General features: G+C 54.3%; 1 protein-coding gene across 1 annotated transcript; it reads right to left on the bottom strand.

Annotated features, from left to right (window-relative positions):
- Positions 1–2809: 2809 nt before the first annotated feature.
- GBA2 (glucosylceramidase beta 2) lies at positions 2810–15821 on the bottom strand. Its single transcript, XM_062513271.1, has 17 exons — positions 15649–15821; positions 11766–11857; positions 11448–11563; positions 11120–11338; positions 10313–10552; positions 9872–9974; positions 8444–8597; positions 8039–8164; positions 7752–7936; positions 7317–7421; positions 6599–6706; positions 5964–6115; positions 5724–5830; positions 5438–5580; positions 4997–5112; positions 3126–3317; positions 2810–3037 (listed from the first exon to the last, which is right to left on the bottom strand). Exons 1-17 carry the CDS (start codon positions 15801–15803, stop codon positions 2810–2812), a joined length of 2541 nt encoding a protein of 846 aa, XP_062369255.1. The 5' UTR covers positions 15804–15821.
- Positions 15822–16106: the final 285 nt, after the last annotated feature.

Here is a 16106-nt window from a genome sequence, read left to right on the forward strand (position 1 = left end):
TCCTAGGTGTATCTACCATCCTGTGCCATGCCATGGTGCAGTGTCCATGTCTAAGGAGGTTGCCTGTTCTGGCTGTGCTTCCCACAAGAGTGTAGGTCACCTTCCCAGTAGGTGTGTGTCAACATCCCTGCTATTGGGGTCCCCTGGTACCTCCAGCTCTGCTGCCCTCCCCAGGAATTGAAGGTTGTTTTCCCAGATGATGCCCCTGTGCTGGCCCCAGCTGCTAGGTGGAGGGGCTGTGCCATGGGACACAGATCCTGCTGCTTAGGGAGGCTGAAAGTGGAACTGTGTGTAGGCACCCACTAAGCCACCCACACAAACCCCAGAGTCAACTGTAGGGCCTGTGGAGAAATTATCTGGGCTGTTACATGACCCCTTTGGGCCTGAACCCAGCTGGGACCATCTCGGGCTCCTGCCACACCGTGGTGGCAGCCACCAACTAGCAAATCCTGATGTCAGCCCCTGTAAGGAGCCCAGCAGCCAAGGGGTATCCCACCTTTGGCTTCACTGTGTAGTGGCAGTTTTCAGGTACAACAATGCCAGCAATCTCCTGCCCATGGTGGGAGGGTGGATCCCCCAGATGACACCCCTAATCCCTCATAGGACCTGGAGGAACCCTGTCTGTGGGCACAGAACTGGCCCATGCTTCTGCTCCTGCCTTGGGACATGGAGGAGATGTGGGATTGTGGGGGTGTCTATCTGGGAGAGTGGCACAGGCAGAATGGGAGCTTCAGACGACATTTATAAAAGAAGCCCTCCCACTGAATCACAAGGCTCAGAGAGGACTCTCTTGCATTCTAGAATCTTGCCCAGTGAAGGGTCTGGGCATAGGTGGAGCCAACTTTGCCCTCAGTTTTTTCAAGGGATTATTTTTAAAGGATTATGCAGGTGTAATAGAAACTTTGCACAACATAGTACCACAGGGTTGAGGATGGTAAATCACACATACTTATATAAAACCAAATAATATATTATGATAATTAGACACAATTATCTTATGACAGATTAGATACTGTAACGATTTCTGTAGTATGATGCACTATTTTTTAAGCAGTATTCAATGTATTAAAGCTAGCAAAACCAATTATAAAGTAGAGCCTGAAGTTACTCACCTATACCAGTAATTGTGGTCAAATCTCTCTGGCCCAGCCTCAGGAAGGGGGTATCCCCATGCCAGGGAGCAATCTCCAGACACAGTCTGGAAAGGCACGGGGTGGGGGGGGGGGGGGGGGGTGTTAGAGGGCCCTGCCCTTAGAAATGGGGAGCAGGCTTTTACAGTATAATGTGATTAACTGTCAGCCAGATGTCAGCTGTGTCACCTCAGAAGCTTCAGATGCATTATCAGTAGTATCACTTTCTGGTTCCTTTATTTAGTTCTTTGCCAGTTTTATCACATCTTCACATCACTATTCAGGATGTTTAACTTTGGAGCTGATGAATCAGACTCGTTTCAGCATTATTCAACACCAAAAGCAGCAGGACAAGCCTTCCACCATTCACCACTGGCAGCTTTGCAAATCAGGAATTGTTCAAATTACTCCACCCTCACTGCAGGCAGACCATCCTGATACAGAAAGGGGTCTGGGGTGTCCCTCTGTCTGTCCAAGGGACATACTGTCTGTCCAGACCGGTGTGTGTGTGGGCACAACAGAAAAGGCAGTGGAGGTCCCTCCATTCTTTCCCTCCCACACCAGGATTGCACAGTCTTCAAATGCTGCAGTGGCAGAGAAAGAACGAAAAGGAAGCAAGGAGCTCAGCCCTGGGCAGAAGGGGACTCGATTTAGTCGAGGGCGTGGAGCCCGGTGGCTCAGCTGCTCCCCACCGAGGCTTTCTGAGAAATGCTCTCTCCTCTGCTGCCTGTAAGGCAGGGCAGCGCCAAGAGCCAAGCAAGAACCAGGTCTCACCTGCTGCTCTTACAGCTGAAAAACTGGCTGAAGGAGGCATATCCTGCTCCCTTTAGCAATACTCCACAAGAGCCAGACAGCAATGGGACTTGATCCCTCCCTGCCACCCTAGCTCTCCAGCCCAAACCAAGAAGAAACATGGGAGCAGAAAGGATTTCTTTTGGCTTGGCCTGGTGAAAAGAAGACACCAAAGGAGAATAAGAGTAGACAGCTGGACAGATTTATTAAGAACTGAAGTGATTTATCCCCTTCAATGTACTCCACTGCTTGCCCCCGGCGCCAGCAGGGAGGGGGGGCCATGGTACCAGACCAGGACCTGCTTCTTGGGCTCAGATTGTCACCGTCCAGGGAGCCGGGTCTCCCCTGGGGATTGTATTTGCCACAGGCCCTCCTGGGGCAGAGCCATCAGGATGTGCACTGTCAACCCAGGACAGCTACAGCATCCATGTGCCTGAGTGCACCACTCCAATATCCTCACACACACATTCACCCACACCCTTGTTTCCCTGCAGGACAGGTCCTCACCTTAGCCAGCCTTATGACTGCAGGAGAGAGGTTTCCTGTGCCCCTGGACAAGGTACCAGCTGCAGTTTGGGATGGCTGGGGAGCCTGCAGGCTATCAGAGCCCTGAGCATGGGAGAAGGGGAGGCACAGGCTCCAGCAGCAATTTCTTAACCCACCAAGCTCTGATGAGATATCCCCCACACTTCTGTCCCCCCCCCCCCCCGCCTTGTGCTCAGCATCAGTGGCTGCAAGCCCCCTGAGGTCAAGGGCATGTAGTGGAGGTAGGGAAGGAAAACAGCAATGTGAGTACTAGCACAGAGTGGGAGGGGAGGGTCCCTGCCTGCCATCTGTAGCCCCCCCAGCCCGTGGTGCACCCGGTGCCCTGCCCAATATCATGAGGTTCAAGGGTGTGTGGGGCCCTGAGGGAGCTGTGCAGGTGCGGGTGTCTGGCCAGCCCGGCGCTCCAGGGCCAGCTGCATGCTCCAGATGCTGAGGGGCCGCATGTAGGCCAGTGAGCGGTACACCTTCTTCTCCCGATAGGCCTCAGGTGTCTGGAAAGCCATGCCCAGCCGTTCCCAAACTGTCCGGTAGCAGCCCTCCGCTGTACGGAAGCCTTCCTCCACCATGCCCTGCAGGACAGGGAACAGGACCATCAGCAGGTCCACGGAGTGAAAAGGAGCACACGCTGGGGAGTGCGGCAGCACCATCCCCACTCACCTCCTGGATCATGGTGGCAGCCAGGGAGTAGACCACGCCGATCCACACCTCGTTGGACTGGACACTGGAGGTGTCGGGAACGCCATCGGGTCTCATGCCGTTCACGGCCCCCATGGTGCCTCCCGCAAAGCTCAGCACGTTCTTCTCAAAGATGGTCTTGAGAGCGCTGAGAATGTGACTCTTGGGGAAAACCTGGGTTGACAGAGATGGGATTGGTGCTCATGTGGACCCCTCCGGCTGGGTCTGGAGCAGGATTAAGTTTTCTGTGAGGAAAATGGCAACAGTGCTCTCTGGGTCAATAGCAACAAATTCCCACCTCAGATAAGTAACAGGAGGCAGTGAGATATCTCTTTGCCCAAAAGGATAAAAAAAGCCCCCAAAGTACTTAACAAATGTGCTGAACTACATTCCACGCTCCTCACAAGGACACACAGCTCATCCAAATAGTTCATCTCCAAAAACAGCTTCTTGCCCACAGTCCCTGGCCAGACCCCTTCACCATCACTTGGGGGTTTGTTTTGGAGGCCTGGCCAACCACACCATGCTCATCTGCTTTACGGTTGTCACTTGCAAGAGAAGGATGAGCCAGGAGGCTCATCAGCACAGCGCAGGGATGTACCAGACACTCATTCTCAGTCTGGTGACACCACAGTCAGGGGAACCAGAGACTGGGATGGCATCAGGCAGGACCTTGCCAGGGAAGGCTGGGCAGTCCAACCACAGAGCTTGGGCAGACCCAAAGCAAAAGCAGCAAATCCCTTCTCCCTATGCTCAAGCCAAGCATCCCTGCAGACATTTTTTCCCAGTGTGCCTCATCTGGAGATAAGTCCATGGGGTCCCATGGCAATCAGTGAAGGGCTGGTGTGCCCATCCTTGGCAGAAGCTTTTGGGCACACTTTCTTCAGGACTGGATCACAGGCTGCTCTTACATTGCATTTCTGATTTGTTCACTGCTGACCTGTGCACGCAGCAAGGCCATGTTAATGAGGTTATGGACAGGAGTGATGCCAGCCAGGCAATGGATCAAAATACATGGGGAAAACATCCATGAAATGTCCTAGTAACAGAGGAGAGGAATTCACCAGTCCCACCTCCAGTCAGCTCAGAGCTCACCAGAGACCAGGGAGAAGTGCCACCTTCAGCAGCAGGAGTTGGAGGCTGGGGAAAGGCAGATCAGATTCTGGACTGCGCCACATTTACTTTTTCCTCCCAAAACCTGGAGCTCCCCTCTGATTTCCCAACAGACAGTGAAGTGGTTTGTCACCTTCCCACAGACAAAGCCACTCCTCCCTTCACTCACCTGAGGCCTTTGCCTGCCCATGTCCAGCAGAAAGCTTTGCTGTGACAACTGCCCACAGTTTATTTGGGGTAGAAATAACTCAATGGTTCTCCACTGCCCCTCTCTCTTTAGGTATTGTAGCACCAGCAGCTGCTCTGACCATCCCACCAGACATGAGGAATTTGCAGCCAATTCTCCTTTTGCAACTGAAGAACCACAGACTTCAGAACTTGGAATAAGCTGTAGTTCCCTCTGATATTAAACCTGGATTTTTTTAGGGCAATGGAAAGCTTTATACCTTTTTTCTACCATTTTTAGACAAATAGTACCTTGCCCAGAGCTAACCCCACTGGGGCCAAAGCTAGCTGCAGTAGCACCTTCCTGCTGAATGGCCTCTCTGTGAGCATGTTTTGGTTTAAGGTGATTCTGCTGTATCCATCCACCAGCCTCCACTAGTGTGTGCAGAGTTAGGGAGGTGCCATCCACACTGTCCCTGAAGTTTAACCCCTGACATGTGCCAGCCCTGCTGTTGCTTCCCTCCTGCCACAGGCCTCATCTCACCCCAGCCACACCAGGCAGCCCCTTCTCTTACCTCAAACTCCCCTTGGTCCAGACCACAAGCTCCGAGAAACCATTGCCCAGCACACTGGTCTGACATGATGCTGCTGGAAGTGTCACTTCCACTGCTATCATAGTTGTAGTATTTTCCTGGAAAAGGCAGGGAACAGTTTAAAATCAATAGATTAGGATACTGGCTCATGTGAGCTGTCCCTACACATCCCCCTGTGTGGCTCAAGCACAGCTGCTTTTACCACAAGACTCATTTCTTTCCCACACCTTTTCCTCCTAGACACCTGCTCCTTCCCCTCCATTTAGAGGGGCAGCATCTCCCTTCCTTTCCCCCAGCTCACAGGGACAATGTTGCCCCTTCCTTCCCCCATGCTCCACAAGGCTCTATAATCCAAGGAGGAGCCATTCCCTCCCAAGGGAAGCATGGCCAGCTGAGCATGGTTCCCCACTGCTGAGCACCCACCATTCCAGAGCATCTTCTCAAAAGCCTCCTTGCCCTTGTTCAGGATGTCCAGGTACTTCTGCTGGATTACAGTATCTCCAAGCACCTCTGCCATCTTGCACATCACACAGACAGCAGCCAGCCACAGTCCACCGCAGTAGGCACTGCCAGACCCAAACAAGAGAAGCATTAGGAATTTGGGACACCTCAAGGGTTCTGTGACAAATGGGATACAACGACCCAGCTCTGAGCTATGTGCCTACTCCACAGCCCCCATCTCCTACCCCCACCTGCCTCTCTTGCTCACCTGGCTCCATGTACCACCCACGCATCATATGTCTGGTCAGCAAAGCCACCGTTTTCAATGAGCCCATCATTATCTGTGTCAAACTTCAGCTCTGACTCCATCACAGCCTGTGGGAGAGGCAGGAGATGGTCACGCAGTCCTCACATCCTGGAAGTTTGGGAGCATCCAACCTCTCAGGAAGCTGCTTGGCTCCTGAGGGAAGTGGGAAAGTATAGTGCCCCATGGTCTGATCTCCAGTACCTGGCACACTGGCCACATGTCCCGCAGGTACAGGGAGTCACGTATCAGGTAGTAATCACGGTAAACCTGCAGCACAAACTTCAGGTTGAGGTCCTTCCAGTCAGCAGTGTCGTGCATCAGGTAGGCATTGACACGCTGCCATGGCTCATCATCTAAACCAGGACAGACCAGATGAAGCAGGGCAGCAAGCAACAAACATCCCTTCTCCTACACAGGAGCAAGGACCCAGGGGTGCTGTGATCAAACAGCACTGAAATAATATGTTGTACCCTGTGCCATCTCTAGCGAGAACAGCCTTCCTGCTACTTCCCTCCGTCTCCCTTGCAAAAGCTCCATGCAGCATGGTCTTCATCACCACCCACACCATCCAGCTTTCCATTCCCAGAAAATATAGAATGACAGAATCATTTAAGTTGGAAAAGACCTCTCAGCACTGCTGAGTCTACCACTGAACCACATTCTTAAGTGCCACATCTATACTTCTCTTAAATACACCAGTGATGGTGGCACCACAACTTCCCAGGTAGCCAGCTCAAATGCTTGACAAGAATAAATAGTGCATTTCATGCACTATACCGACTTCCCCAAAGCCTGGCCTCCCATCTGTTCCCCCATAGACCCAATAGACCCCTTACCTGGGTCCCCAATGTCATGTGGTACCACATTCTTCATCTTCACCTGGGCTGTCTGACCACACATCAGGTACTGCCGGGGCTGGACATCCTCATTAACAACAGCAACAGCTGCAGAGGACACAAAGCAGGACATATAGAAAGGGCAGCAGAAACTGCTGCAGAAAGGTCCAAGCATAAGCACAGGCAGGGCCACCAGCACCAGGATGCCAGGCTGCCCTTTGGAGGTCAAAGATCACAGCCCTCTGCAAAGGGCTGAGGTGACAGGCTGCTCTCCATCCCCCACTCAGTAGGGGGCATGCAACTATCACTACTCCTTTAAGGGACAGCTGGGAAGGGAACCCAGTGGGCTCAGCCCCTAAAAGAGCCCAGCAACAAGCTGTGCTCCACACTCCTACTTAGGTCACCACCAAACAGCCACCAAACCCAGCCAGAGCACTGGGAGTCTGCAAACAGCTCTGCGTGTCTGCTCTGCAAGGGGCACAGACTGAGATGGGAAGACCAGGGGCTACCCCAGGCTAGGCAGAGCTAGCTGTTCACCCCCTACTTTGGCAAGAAGCCACCCCCAGTGTTGGGCACAGAGATGCTGAGGCAGCAACATTCCTGGGCTGCAAGTCCTGGGCACAGGAGGGTGGCTGGAGGAGGATGCTGGCTCCATGGCACACATCTCTACAGCAGCAGCCTGAGCAGGCACCAAGGCAGGGCCTCTAGAGACACTCACCAATGTCATACTGCAGGCTGATCTGCAGCTTGGGCCACAGCATAACGAGAGCAAAGGAGGCGTAGAAATGGACATCGTAGGTGTTGTACATCCGGTACTCCTGGCCTGGTGGGATGGGGCAGATGGTGAGGGAAAGGAGACTGCCATGGGGAGGGGAAAAGGGGGAAAGGTTCTCCCTCCACATGGTCCAGGACAGGGGGATCTTTCCCAGCACTCTGCTCCAGGCAGGGACTCCCTTTCAAAGAGGCTTTCATTCTCTACACAGAGCCACAGCGATCTGGGGAACACTTCAGAGATGCAAGGGGTTTCCCTGAGAATAGCACTGCTCCCTACCCACTGGAGTGTGAAAAACATCCCCATGGCAGGTTAAAAACACATGGCTACAGTAATGGGAGGGGATGAGTTGGCAGAATCCCTCACATCCTTGTGAGTTACCTTCCAAATAAGCAAACCTTCCGTACTCCCGCAGGACAGGAAGGAGGTGGGAGAGTCCCGCCCCCGCCGGCCCCTGCAGGTCCTGGGCACAGCAATCAGGGGGCACCTCCATCCAGATGGTTCCCCCATCCGTCATGAAGTAGAGCTCGTTGAAGAGGGCTGACTTGTACCAGGAAGGCAGCTGGCTGCGGGGAACAGGGAAGCTCACCCTCAGAGGCCGAGGTGGTGATGCTCCTGCAGCAGCCAACCCCAGGAGGCCTCTGGGAAGATGCTCCCGTGTGCCCTACCTGTTCTCCAGGATGGGATTCTGCCATGCATCGATCTTCCTCTCCCACTCCTCGTAGTGTGTCAGGGCATAATGGGACAGGGCAGGAGCAGCATTGCCTTCGCTGCCAAAAAACCGGGTGTACCGCCTGCCAAGTGAGGTTTTGGTGAGCACCCTGTGATCTCCACCTGGGAAACCCACATGGACACTGGAGAGGGACACTGGACTACAGTGAACAGCAGAACTCAACTGCTACTGTAGGGGCATTGGGGAGCAAGAGCTGGACATATGTTCCCTTCCCTGTGCTGAGGGGCCACACAACAAGGAGTGGGTGATGAAAGGTCCCCACATGGTACACAAATCAGGAAGGAGGGAAAAGGGGGCTTTGGGGGCATGTGCCAAACACCAGTGGAGACAGCCTACCCACCTGAGGTGTAGCTTCTCCTTGGAGCCAAAGTGAACACAGGGCATATCCCAAGCCAGGGCCAACTCCAGTGTCTTGTGCCCATGGGCAGGCACCCTGCAGCTGGCACACACTGCTGCTGCTGTCACCTCCCCTTTCTCTGTTGGCCTGCTATTACCTGCCAGGAAAAAAATAAGATATTCTTAGGCAACCAAGGAAGACCCAAGGGAACATAACTGAAATTCACACACACCTTGAGGGAGATGAGAGGGGGCATACCACAGCCCCTGCACAACCCAGGTGCAGCCCAGGGCTTTAAGGGATGATGCTGCCGCAGGAAAATGCTTCCTTGGGAGGAGTGGTTAAAAGAATTCAGTCATCCAAGAACAGGAACAAGCCAGGCAGGAAAAGCTACCAGGCATGAATGGAAGCTACAGAGTATCCCATTACTCTGTATCTGAGTGCTGCACTCAAAGACACTGTGACTTTCTAGGGACAGTCATTGTTTCCAGCTTTTTGCAGGGTGCTTAAGCCATTCTGGTATTTAACAAAAGCCCCGAGGTGGCTGGATAATTATATGCTGGTTCTGACATGTGTACTAGGTAAACTCATTAGAGCAACATAAGCACAGATCCAGCCTATGATGGCTGGCATGCATGAAGGAATACCACATCCCAACAGCCTAGAGAGCTCTTAGTGCATCTAGGCAGGAAGCTTGCTTTTCTGGAAAAAAAAAATATGTAGTAAACACTTCATTTACACAATTTAAGCCTCAAGAAATCTTGCAAAGACCCAGCATCACTACTTTGTCAGCATCAGCCTTGTTTAAAAACTGACAGACATTAGGGAAAGGTCACCTTTTATGGCAATAGGAGGTGAGCAGCAAAGGCTGGAGATGCTGCCCTGCTTCAAGGCTCCTCCCAAGGGAGGGACCAGACACCTGAGGATGGATGCAGAATTATCACAGGAATACCAGGGACGTTCAGAGAACTGTTACACTAGGAAAAGGAGAGCAAGTGATGGCAGCACTAAACCCCAAGCACTGTTAAAGGCTGGCATGAACAAATTTGACAGCACACAGCTCATTTACCTGGAAACAGGGACTGAGGGAAGGTGGTAGGGGAGCATGCTGGCACTCTAGTGGAAACCTCAATTCAGTGTGGAAACCTCAATTCATACACAGAATAATGAGATACTGGCATGTATAACCAATACCCAAGAATAGACTGAAAGTGGTATGAACAGCTTTTGGAATACCGCAGCAAGGACAAGCAATGGGAAGTTGGAATACAGCCTAAATTTGGGAATAAGTCACAGAAGCCTAGAGGGATTTTAACCAAACAAGGAGGCTGGAGGAAAAAACTCTGCTCTGGCTTGGGTGCCCACAACCAGCATGGCCACCCATTCCCCTGCTCCCCCTCCACCCGTCCCACAGAGGATGGAGGCACTCACCAGTGGGTGAATCCAGCCTGCCATCCTGCAGGAGGTCCTGCCACACCTCTCTACCCAATCCCGTGGGATTGAATGCCGTGATGTGGGTGACTCCCGTGCCAGCCTGGGGAAGGGAAGAGCACCATCAGGGGCTGCTACTTTGGAGAAGATTAATGCTCTCTACTCCCCAATACCACCACCAGCACATCACACTCACTTCCCATGTGCTGCCCAGCAACTCTAACTCTGAACTTGTTGCCTCGGCTGCTCTCCTGACACCATCCCCAAATAGGCTGCCCTCAGGGAAGACACATCTCCACTCCTGGTGTCAGTCAAGCGCTGAGAACCTGTGCCAACCTCAACCCGCTGTACACCCATCCTTTACCAGCTGCCTGCAGGCAGCTGCCCCACATCCAGCAGGGCTCTCCAGCAGCAACCACAGCAGTAGGGCCAGCCCTTTACCTTCTCTCGGGCAGAGATGGCCAGGGTGAAGGGATTCACGGCCAGGCAGTGGTGCAGCAGGACTCCAGCAACACGCTCACCATCCTTCTGGAAGGTGAAGGGCTCATTCCAGTGCCCGCCCTTCCTGTCCTCCTTTGCTCCTGTGCCGTTCTGCAGGCTGAACATGATGGACACTTCCACGTCCTCATCCCTGCCGTTCTCCACCTCCCAGATGAACACTCCCACTGGCAGGCTGGAGTCCTGGCAGAGACACAGAACGCTGTCTACAGGGCTGCTGCTCCACAGGCAGCTGCCCCAGCATCATTTCCCCCACTGCTGGGGACACCACACAGGACGCAGCAGGAACAAGAGCACTGAGAAAAGTAACTTAGTCTTAGAGTCTGTTGCCAGGCTGAGTAGCAGCAGCAGGAGCAGAGGAATTTGGGAAGCAGGCAACACAAAATTGAAAAGAGAAGCCTTGGGCTGGCAATCAGCATGCCGGGCAGCAGAGAGAGGAAAGAGGCGTTTAGGACTCAGCCGGGTGTCTCATCACTCATCAGCTCGGCAGGTTGATACAGGCTCACGTGCTGCACTGGGGTAACAGGAAGGTCAGACGTGTCAGCGGCACAGCTGCCGCCCTCGCCTGGGGCTGGCAGCCAGCACGGGCAGTGCGGCATTGCTGAGCCATCCCTTGCTGCAATCCCCAGCTCCCCGCATGGCTGCAGGGATTCCCCCACCTGGGACCGCTGCTGAGTGCAGACACAGGGAAATGTTGGGAAACCTGGCTAACAAGCAGCTCTGCCCCCGGGGATGCCATCACCGCCTTACCTTATAGTCATGGGGGATGACAGGAGAGACCTGTCGGCAAGTGAGCACCACCTTTTGCCCCGGCAACTCGTACACCAGCCACGCACGGGGGTACAGGGCATGGTAAAAGGCGTAGTGGCCACAGTAGCCCCAGTTCCAGCCTTGCAGGCTGCTGGGTCTCTCCATGGACAAGACCTGCTGGTAAATCGTCTGCCCCTTGCACCGCAGGCACACCGTGAACTGTAGAGGAGAGGAGCACGTGCAGGGAATGAGATGAGATGAGCCCCATGGCAGACACCCCAACCACTCAGGCTGCTGCAGAGACACTCACTCCCCTCGCAGACCCTACCTGATTGGCGATGACAGTTTCATAGTTGTAAAGGCCAGGGTTCAGCTGCCAGCGGCAGAACTCTCCCCGCCAGCCACGGGTGATGGTGCCTCCGCCAATACCACCCAGTGGACAACCTGGCAAAGACACCAACAGTTAGCACTGTCATTCCCCCCACCAGTGGCACCTGGCTCAGGAACTCTCCACATGCATATCTGCAGGGGAGAGCCACTCAGCATTGCCCACATCACAAAAGCTCCTTGACTCACATGTTCCACTAGCACCCTCATGGCCCCATGTGAATCTCTGCCCACCCCCGTACCCAAAGTGGAGGCTGACCATAGATCTGCTGCAGAGGAACAGCACACAAGAGGTCAATGAAGGCAGATTTCTTCTCTATGCGGGTCTTCTTGATCCACCACCTGAAGTATCTGCAAGGGAAAGAAGTATTGAAGTCAGGAGCTGGCAACAGCATCCCTTCAGTGTCACTGGGCAGGATGAGCAAGGTTGAGCTTTTCCTCCTTGCAGAGATGTACAACAAGAACCTATGTCCCACTGCCCATGGCACAAGGGGTGATAAGGCTCTATCACCCATCTGGAGCATACATCAATCATGCTCCAGCAAGCACAAGCAGGAAGAGTTCAGGCAGCTCAGGACTGACTGCAAGGGCAACTCAAGAGCTGGACTCCCAGCTCATGTAGCACAGGAGGCTTTCCCAGATGTTCATGGAAAAGTGGGAATGCACACATGGACCACCACCTCCTCCATGCTTGGTACACAACGTCCTGGTAAGGAAGACCTGCAAGCAGAGGTGCAAGCCCAGAGGAGACACACTGCTCCAGGGACACGAGTCTTGCTCTTCAACCTCCATACCCCCATGGCCATACAGAACCACATCCCTGTGCCACATCATTGGGAGCAAAGGGCACAGGGCAGCCTTGCCCTGGAAGTGGTGATGGTTGCTGTATGCAACTGGCAGGATCCTGGGGACTTGCCTCTGCCCACACACCAGCTGTGCAGACCGGCACTGCCCATCAGATAATTTCTCACCCAAAGGTCTGGGAATAAAGACACCCAAACAGGGGCACACCTGTGGCTGGGTGTGCCAGCACCACTCCAGGCAAGAGAAGTGGGGCTGGGCTCCAAGTCAGTGCTTGTAAAATACTGGCTTTGGCTAATAAACAGCCCCAAGTTAAGCCTTCTATACAGAGTCAATTAGCACACGGAAACCAGCTACCACACCACAAGCTGGAGAACCTTTCTTGGTCAGGTAAGACCCAGCTGGCAGCTCCATGGCCCTGGATACCAGCTGGGCAGTAGAACTGGAGCCCCCACAGTGGGCAATGTCCCTGAGCTACCTGCAGACACCCATGTCATACTGCTGAGTAGAAAACCACTCCAACCAGGAGCACACAGCCTGTCCTGCCCCTGGTTTCACAGGATGCAGAGCACAGGTAATGGGCAATAATCCCCTGGGATCCAGGAGCAAGGGGGAGAGGCTCTTCCAAGATACTTCCACTACTACACTTCCCAAACAGAAATAACCCACACTTGACTTTTTGGCTGCTCACTGGGAATCCACCTTTATTCACCAACGTCTAAGGTCCCCAAAACCACCTCAGCATGAGATTTTCTGGGTTGCAGTCTCACAGGACCTAAATGCAGCCTGTTCTCCACTCCCACAGACCCAGCTTTGTGTTTGACTGTCTGTGGAAGTTTGGCCCACTGAGGTTCAGGGCATGATGAGAACAAGCCTGTCCTGCTTGACTGCCCTGAATCAGGGCCTGCCACTATCTTCCAGCTATATCTGCTGCAACTGCTCTTCTCCAGTTGGGACAGCCCCGGCCTTACCCTGCCAAGGAGAGGTTTTGGCAGTGCTCTCTCTCTCAAGGAAATTATTATTCTTTTTCAACCCAGTGTCAGGAAACCAACCCAGCTGCTTCCCCAGAAGACTTCTGGGAACAGGAAATAAGGTGCCCAGGCCGAGTGGCTGCAGCACAGCCTAGCAGGTCATCCTGACTCCTTGGCAAGGAGGCAGGAGATGGGTTTCAGGAAGCAGTTTTTACAGGAGAACACAGCAGAAAAAGTTTGGCATTTACTGACAGTGCCAAAGTCATTTTACCACCTCAATAGCAAACTCTTTTTCTTCCAGCTTCTCCCAAAATCACACAAGCCAAGAAGAGAAGCCCAGTGGTCAATGCTCCATTGTTGGCTATTAACAGCTCTGACAGGGCTGAAGAATAACCAGGGGAAATACTTCATGTTCTGTAGCACCAAAAGTCCTGTCAGGGCTGGAGGGCATTTCTTCCCCTTCAAACTGGCAGTTGAATTAAAACCTGTCTGAACACTACCCAGCTGATCTGGATTCATATCACGACCCCTCTCAAGACACATGAGCCACCTCTGTGGAAACCAACCTGTACCTCTTCTCCTGCCTCACCAGCCCCAGCTGAGTCCTCTGCACAACCTTTTCTTTCCAGACAAACATGTCCCCCATAGTTATCCTGATGATTAACAAAAAATCCTGCCCCAGGGCTGTCAACACCCCCAGCCATGTCACCTGCACCTAGGGTTGGTGGTGCACAAGAGGACACCCATCATCATGTTTAATTTGACACAACAACGTCAACCCAGGATGTGGCGGCTCCTCTGCCGGTCCTGGACCTCCTGAGCCAAAGATATGCAGTGACCTGAAGGCACTCCCAGTGGCTACAAGCACCTGCACCAAGTGACTTTGCACTTGATGAACCAAGCCATGCCAAGTCTTGAGAACATCTCCAGCAAAGGAGCCACTCACTATGGGTCATTCAGGAAAGGTCAGGCTAATCTGCAGGGCTTCACAGATCCCTGCACCATGACACATAACTGGGCTCTGGGATCTTCTCGCACCACCAGCTCCCAGGTTTCCATGAGCTGGCTGCCCCAGTGAGGAAGATGCTGAGGTGCCCACCGATGCCTGGGGCATGCAGCCTCCCATTTATCCTCATATCCCTGAATGGGCTGTCCTTTCAGCCAAAAATGTTGGCCTTAGGTTTTAAATCAAACCCACATAGGTATTTCTCATCACCCTACCACTTTGTCTCCTCTACTCCTGAGGCTGGAATCTCCTTGCTAGGAAGCTCCTGCCACTGCAAAAGTATTTTGAGATAACAACCAAATTACATGCAAAAACTGAACAGAAGAAGAGGCAGTAGTTTGACTTCAAGCTTCTTGTTTTCAAAGACCTTTTCCTAGGACTGATACAAGGCACTTCCAAACTTCAGTGAGAACAAGGACAGGATTGCTTCTCCTCCCTGATCACCCCACCAGAACTTCATGTTTTCCTACATGCTCAGCTCATCCCAACCTGCTACGGCAGCTTTTCCAGCAGCCTTTATTTACCTCCGGTGCATGACCCACACTCTCCCTTCCCTGATGCCCAGGCTCGCACCAGGTTGTCTCAGGTCAGACCAGCATGCCGTGCGCCCTGAAGCAATCCAGAATCTGCTCTTTCATCCACCGTTGCAGGAACCAGCTTGGCAAGCAGCAGCCTCCAAAGACACCAGCGGAAAATGGAGGTAGGAGTCATAAATCCAGCACAAGGAAATCAGCAATGCCATTACTGGTCCCAGCGTTCAGCCTGATGGCTGCAGAAACGCTGCCAAGCACTCAGACTCCAGCGTTAAAGGTTAAAACAACACTCTCGCTTTCTACGCGTGCTCTCTGTGGTTTCTTCCAGATCACCCCAACGCAAAGCCGGGAGAGGTGCCCCGTTCCCAAACCTGCCACAGCACACAGCGTTCCAAAACCCTCCCAGCTGGCCCCAGTTTAACCTCCAGCTGCCAGCACCGGGGGCGATGCCGGTGAGGATGCGGCAGCGAAGAGCCCTATGGGTGAGAGATGAGGATCCCCATCCCCAAGCGATGCCCCCAGTCCTCCCGGCTCGGCCCGTTTTGGGGTACCCAAGCGCCGGGTGCTGCCCCTTTAGCACCAATCGCTCCCAGTGCCGGTGCCAGGAAGGCTGGAGGGTGGCAGCAGCTCCGGGCGGCAGGAGGGCGGCTCCCGCCAGCCTGGGGCCTTCCGTGATCCGCCAGACTCTGCCCTCCGTACACCAGGACACCGCCGGTGCCTCCCCGGGGCGAGGCCCCCGCGTCTCCGAGCGGCTCCAGCGCGAAGTTGTGTCCCCCTCTGCGCCCTCCCTCGTCCCGGCGTGTTCCCGGTCCCCTCCGTCTCCCGCCGTACCGCAAGGCGAGGCCGACGTGCCGCAGGACATCGCGGAGCGGCACATCCCCGGCGCCGTAGGGCTGCCGCAGCTCCTCGAAGCTGTGTGCCAGGCAGACGCGCCAGCCGTCCGCCGCCACGCCACGGCCCTGCGCTGACCCCTCGTAGCACTGCATCAGCGGCCCCGCCGCCGCTGCCACCTCCTCCGCCGCCATCACCGCCCCCCGCCCGCTGCGCGCCCTCTTCTTCACCGCCCCGCCCCGCCCCGCCCCACCCGCGCCCCCGGGGCACGGCGGAAACACAGACCCGCCCCGCCGCCGGTCCCCGGGGGCGCCCGGCCGAGCGCGGCCGAGCGCCGCCGAGCAGATTCCGAGAGTAGCCGAGCGCTGAGCAAGCGCTACTGAGGTGCATGCGAGAGTTGCCGAGCGCTGCCCGATAGCTGCCGGGAGCTGCCCGTGCGCCGACCGAGGGTGCCCGAA

Source organism: Cinclus cinclus, chromosome Z (genome assembly GCF_963662255.1).
Source record: "Cinclus cinclus chromosome Z, bCinCin1.1, whole genome shotgun sequence".
NCBI lineage: Eukaryota > Metazoa > Chordata > Aves > Passeriformes > Cinclidae > Cinclus > Cinclus cinclus.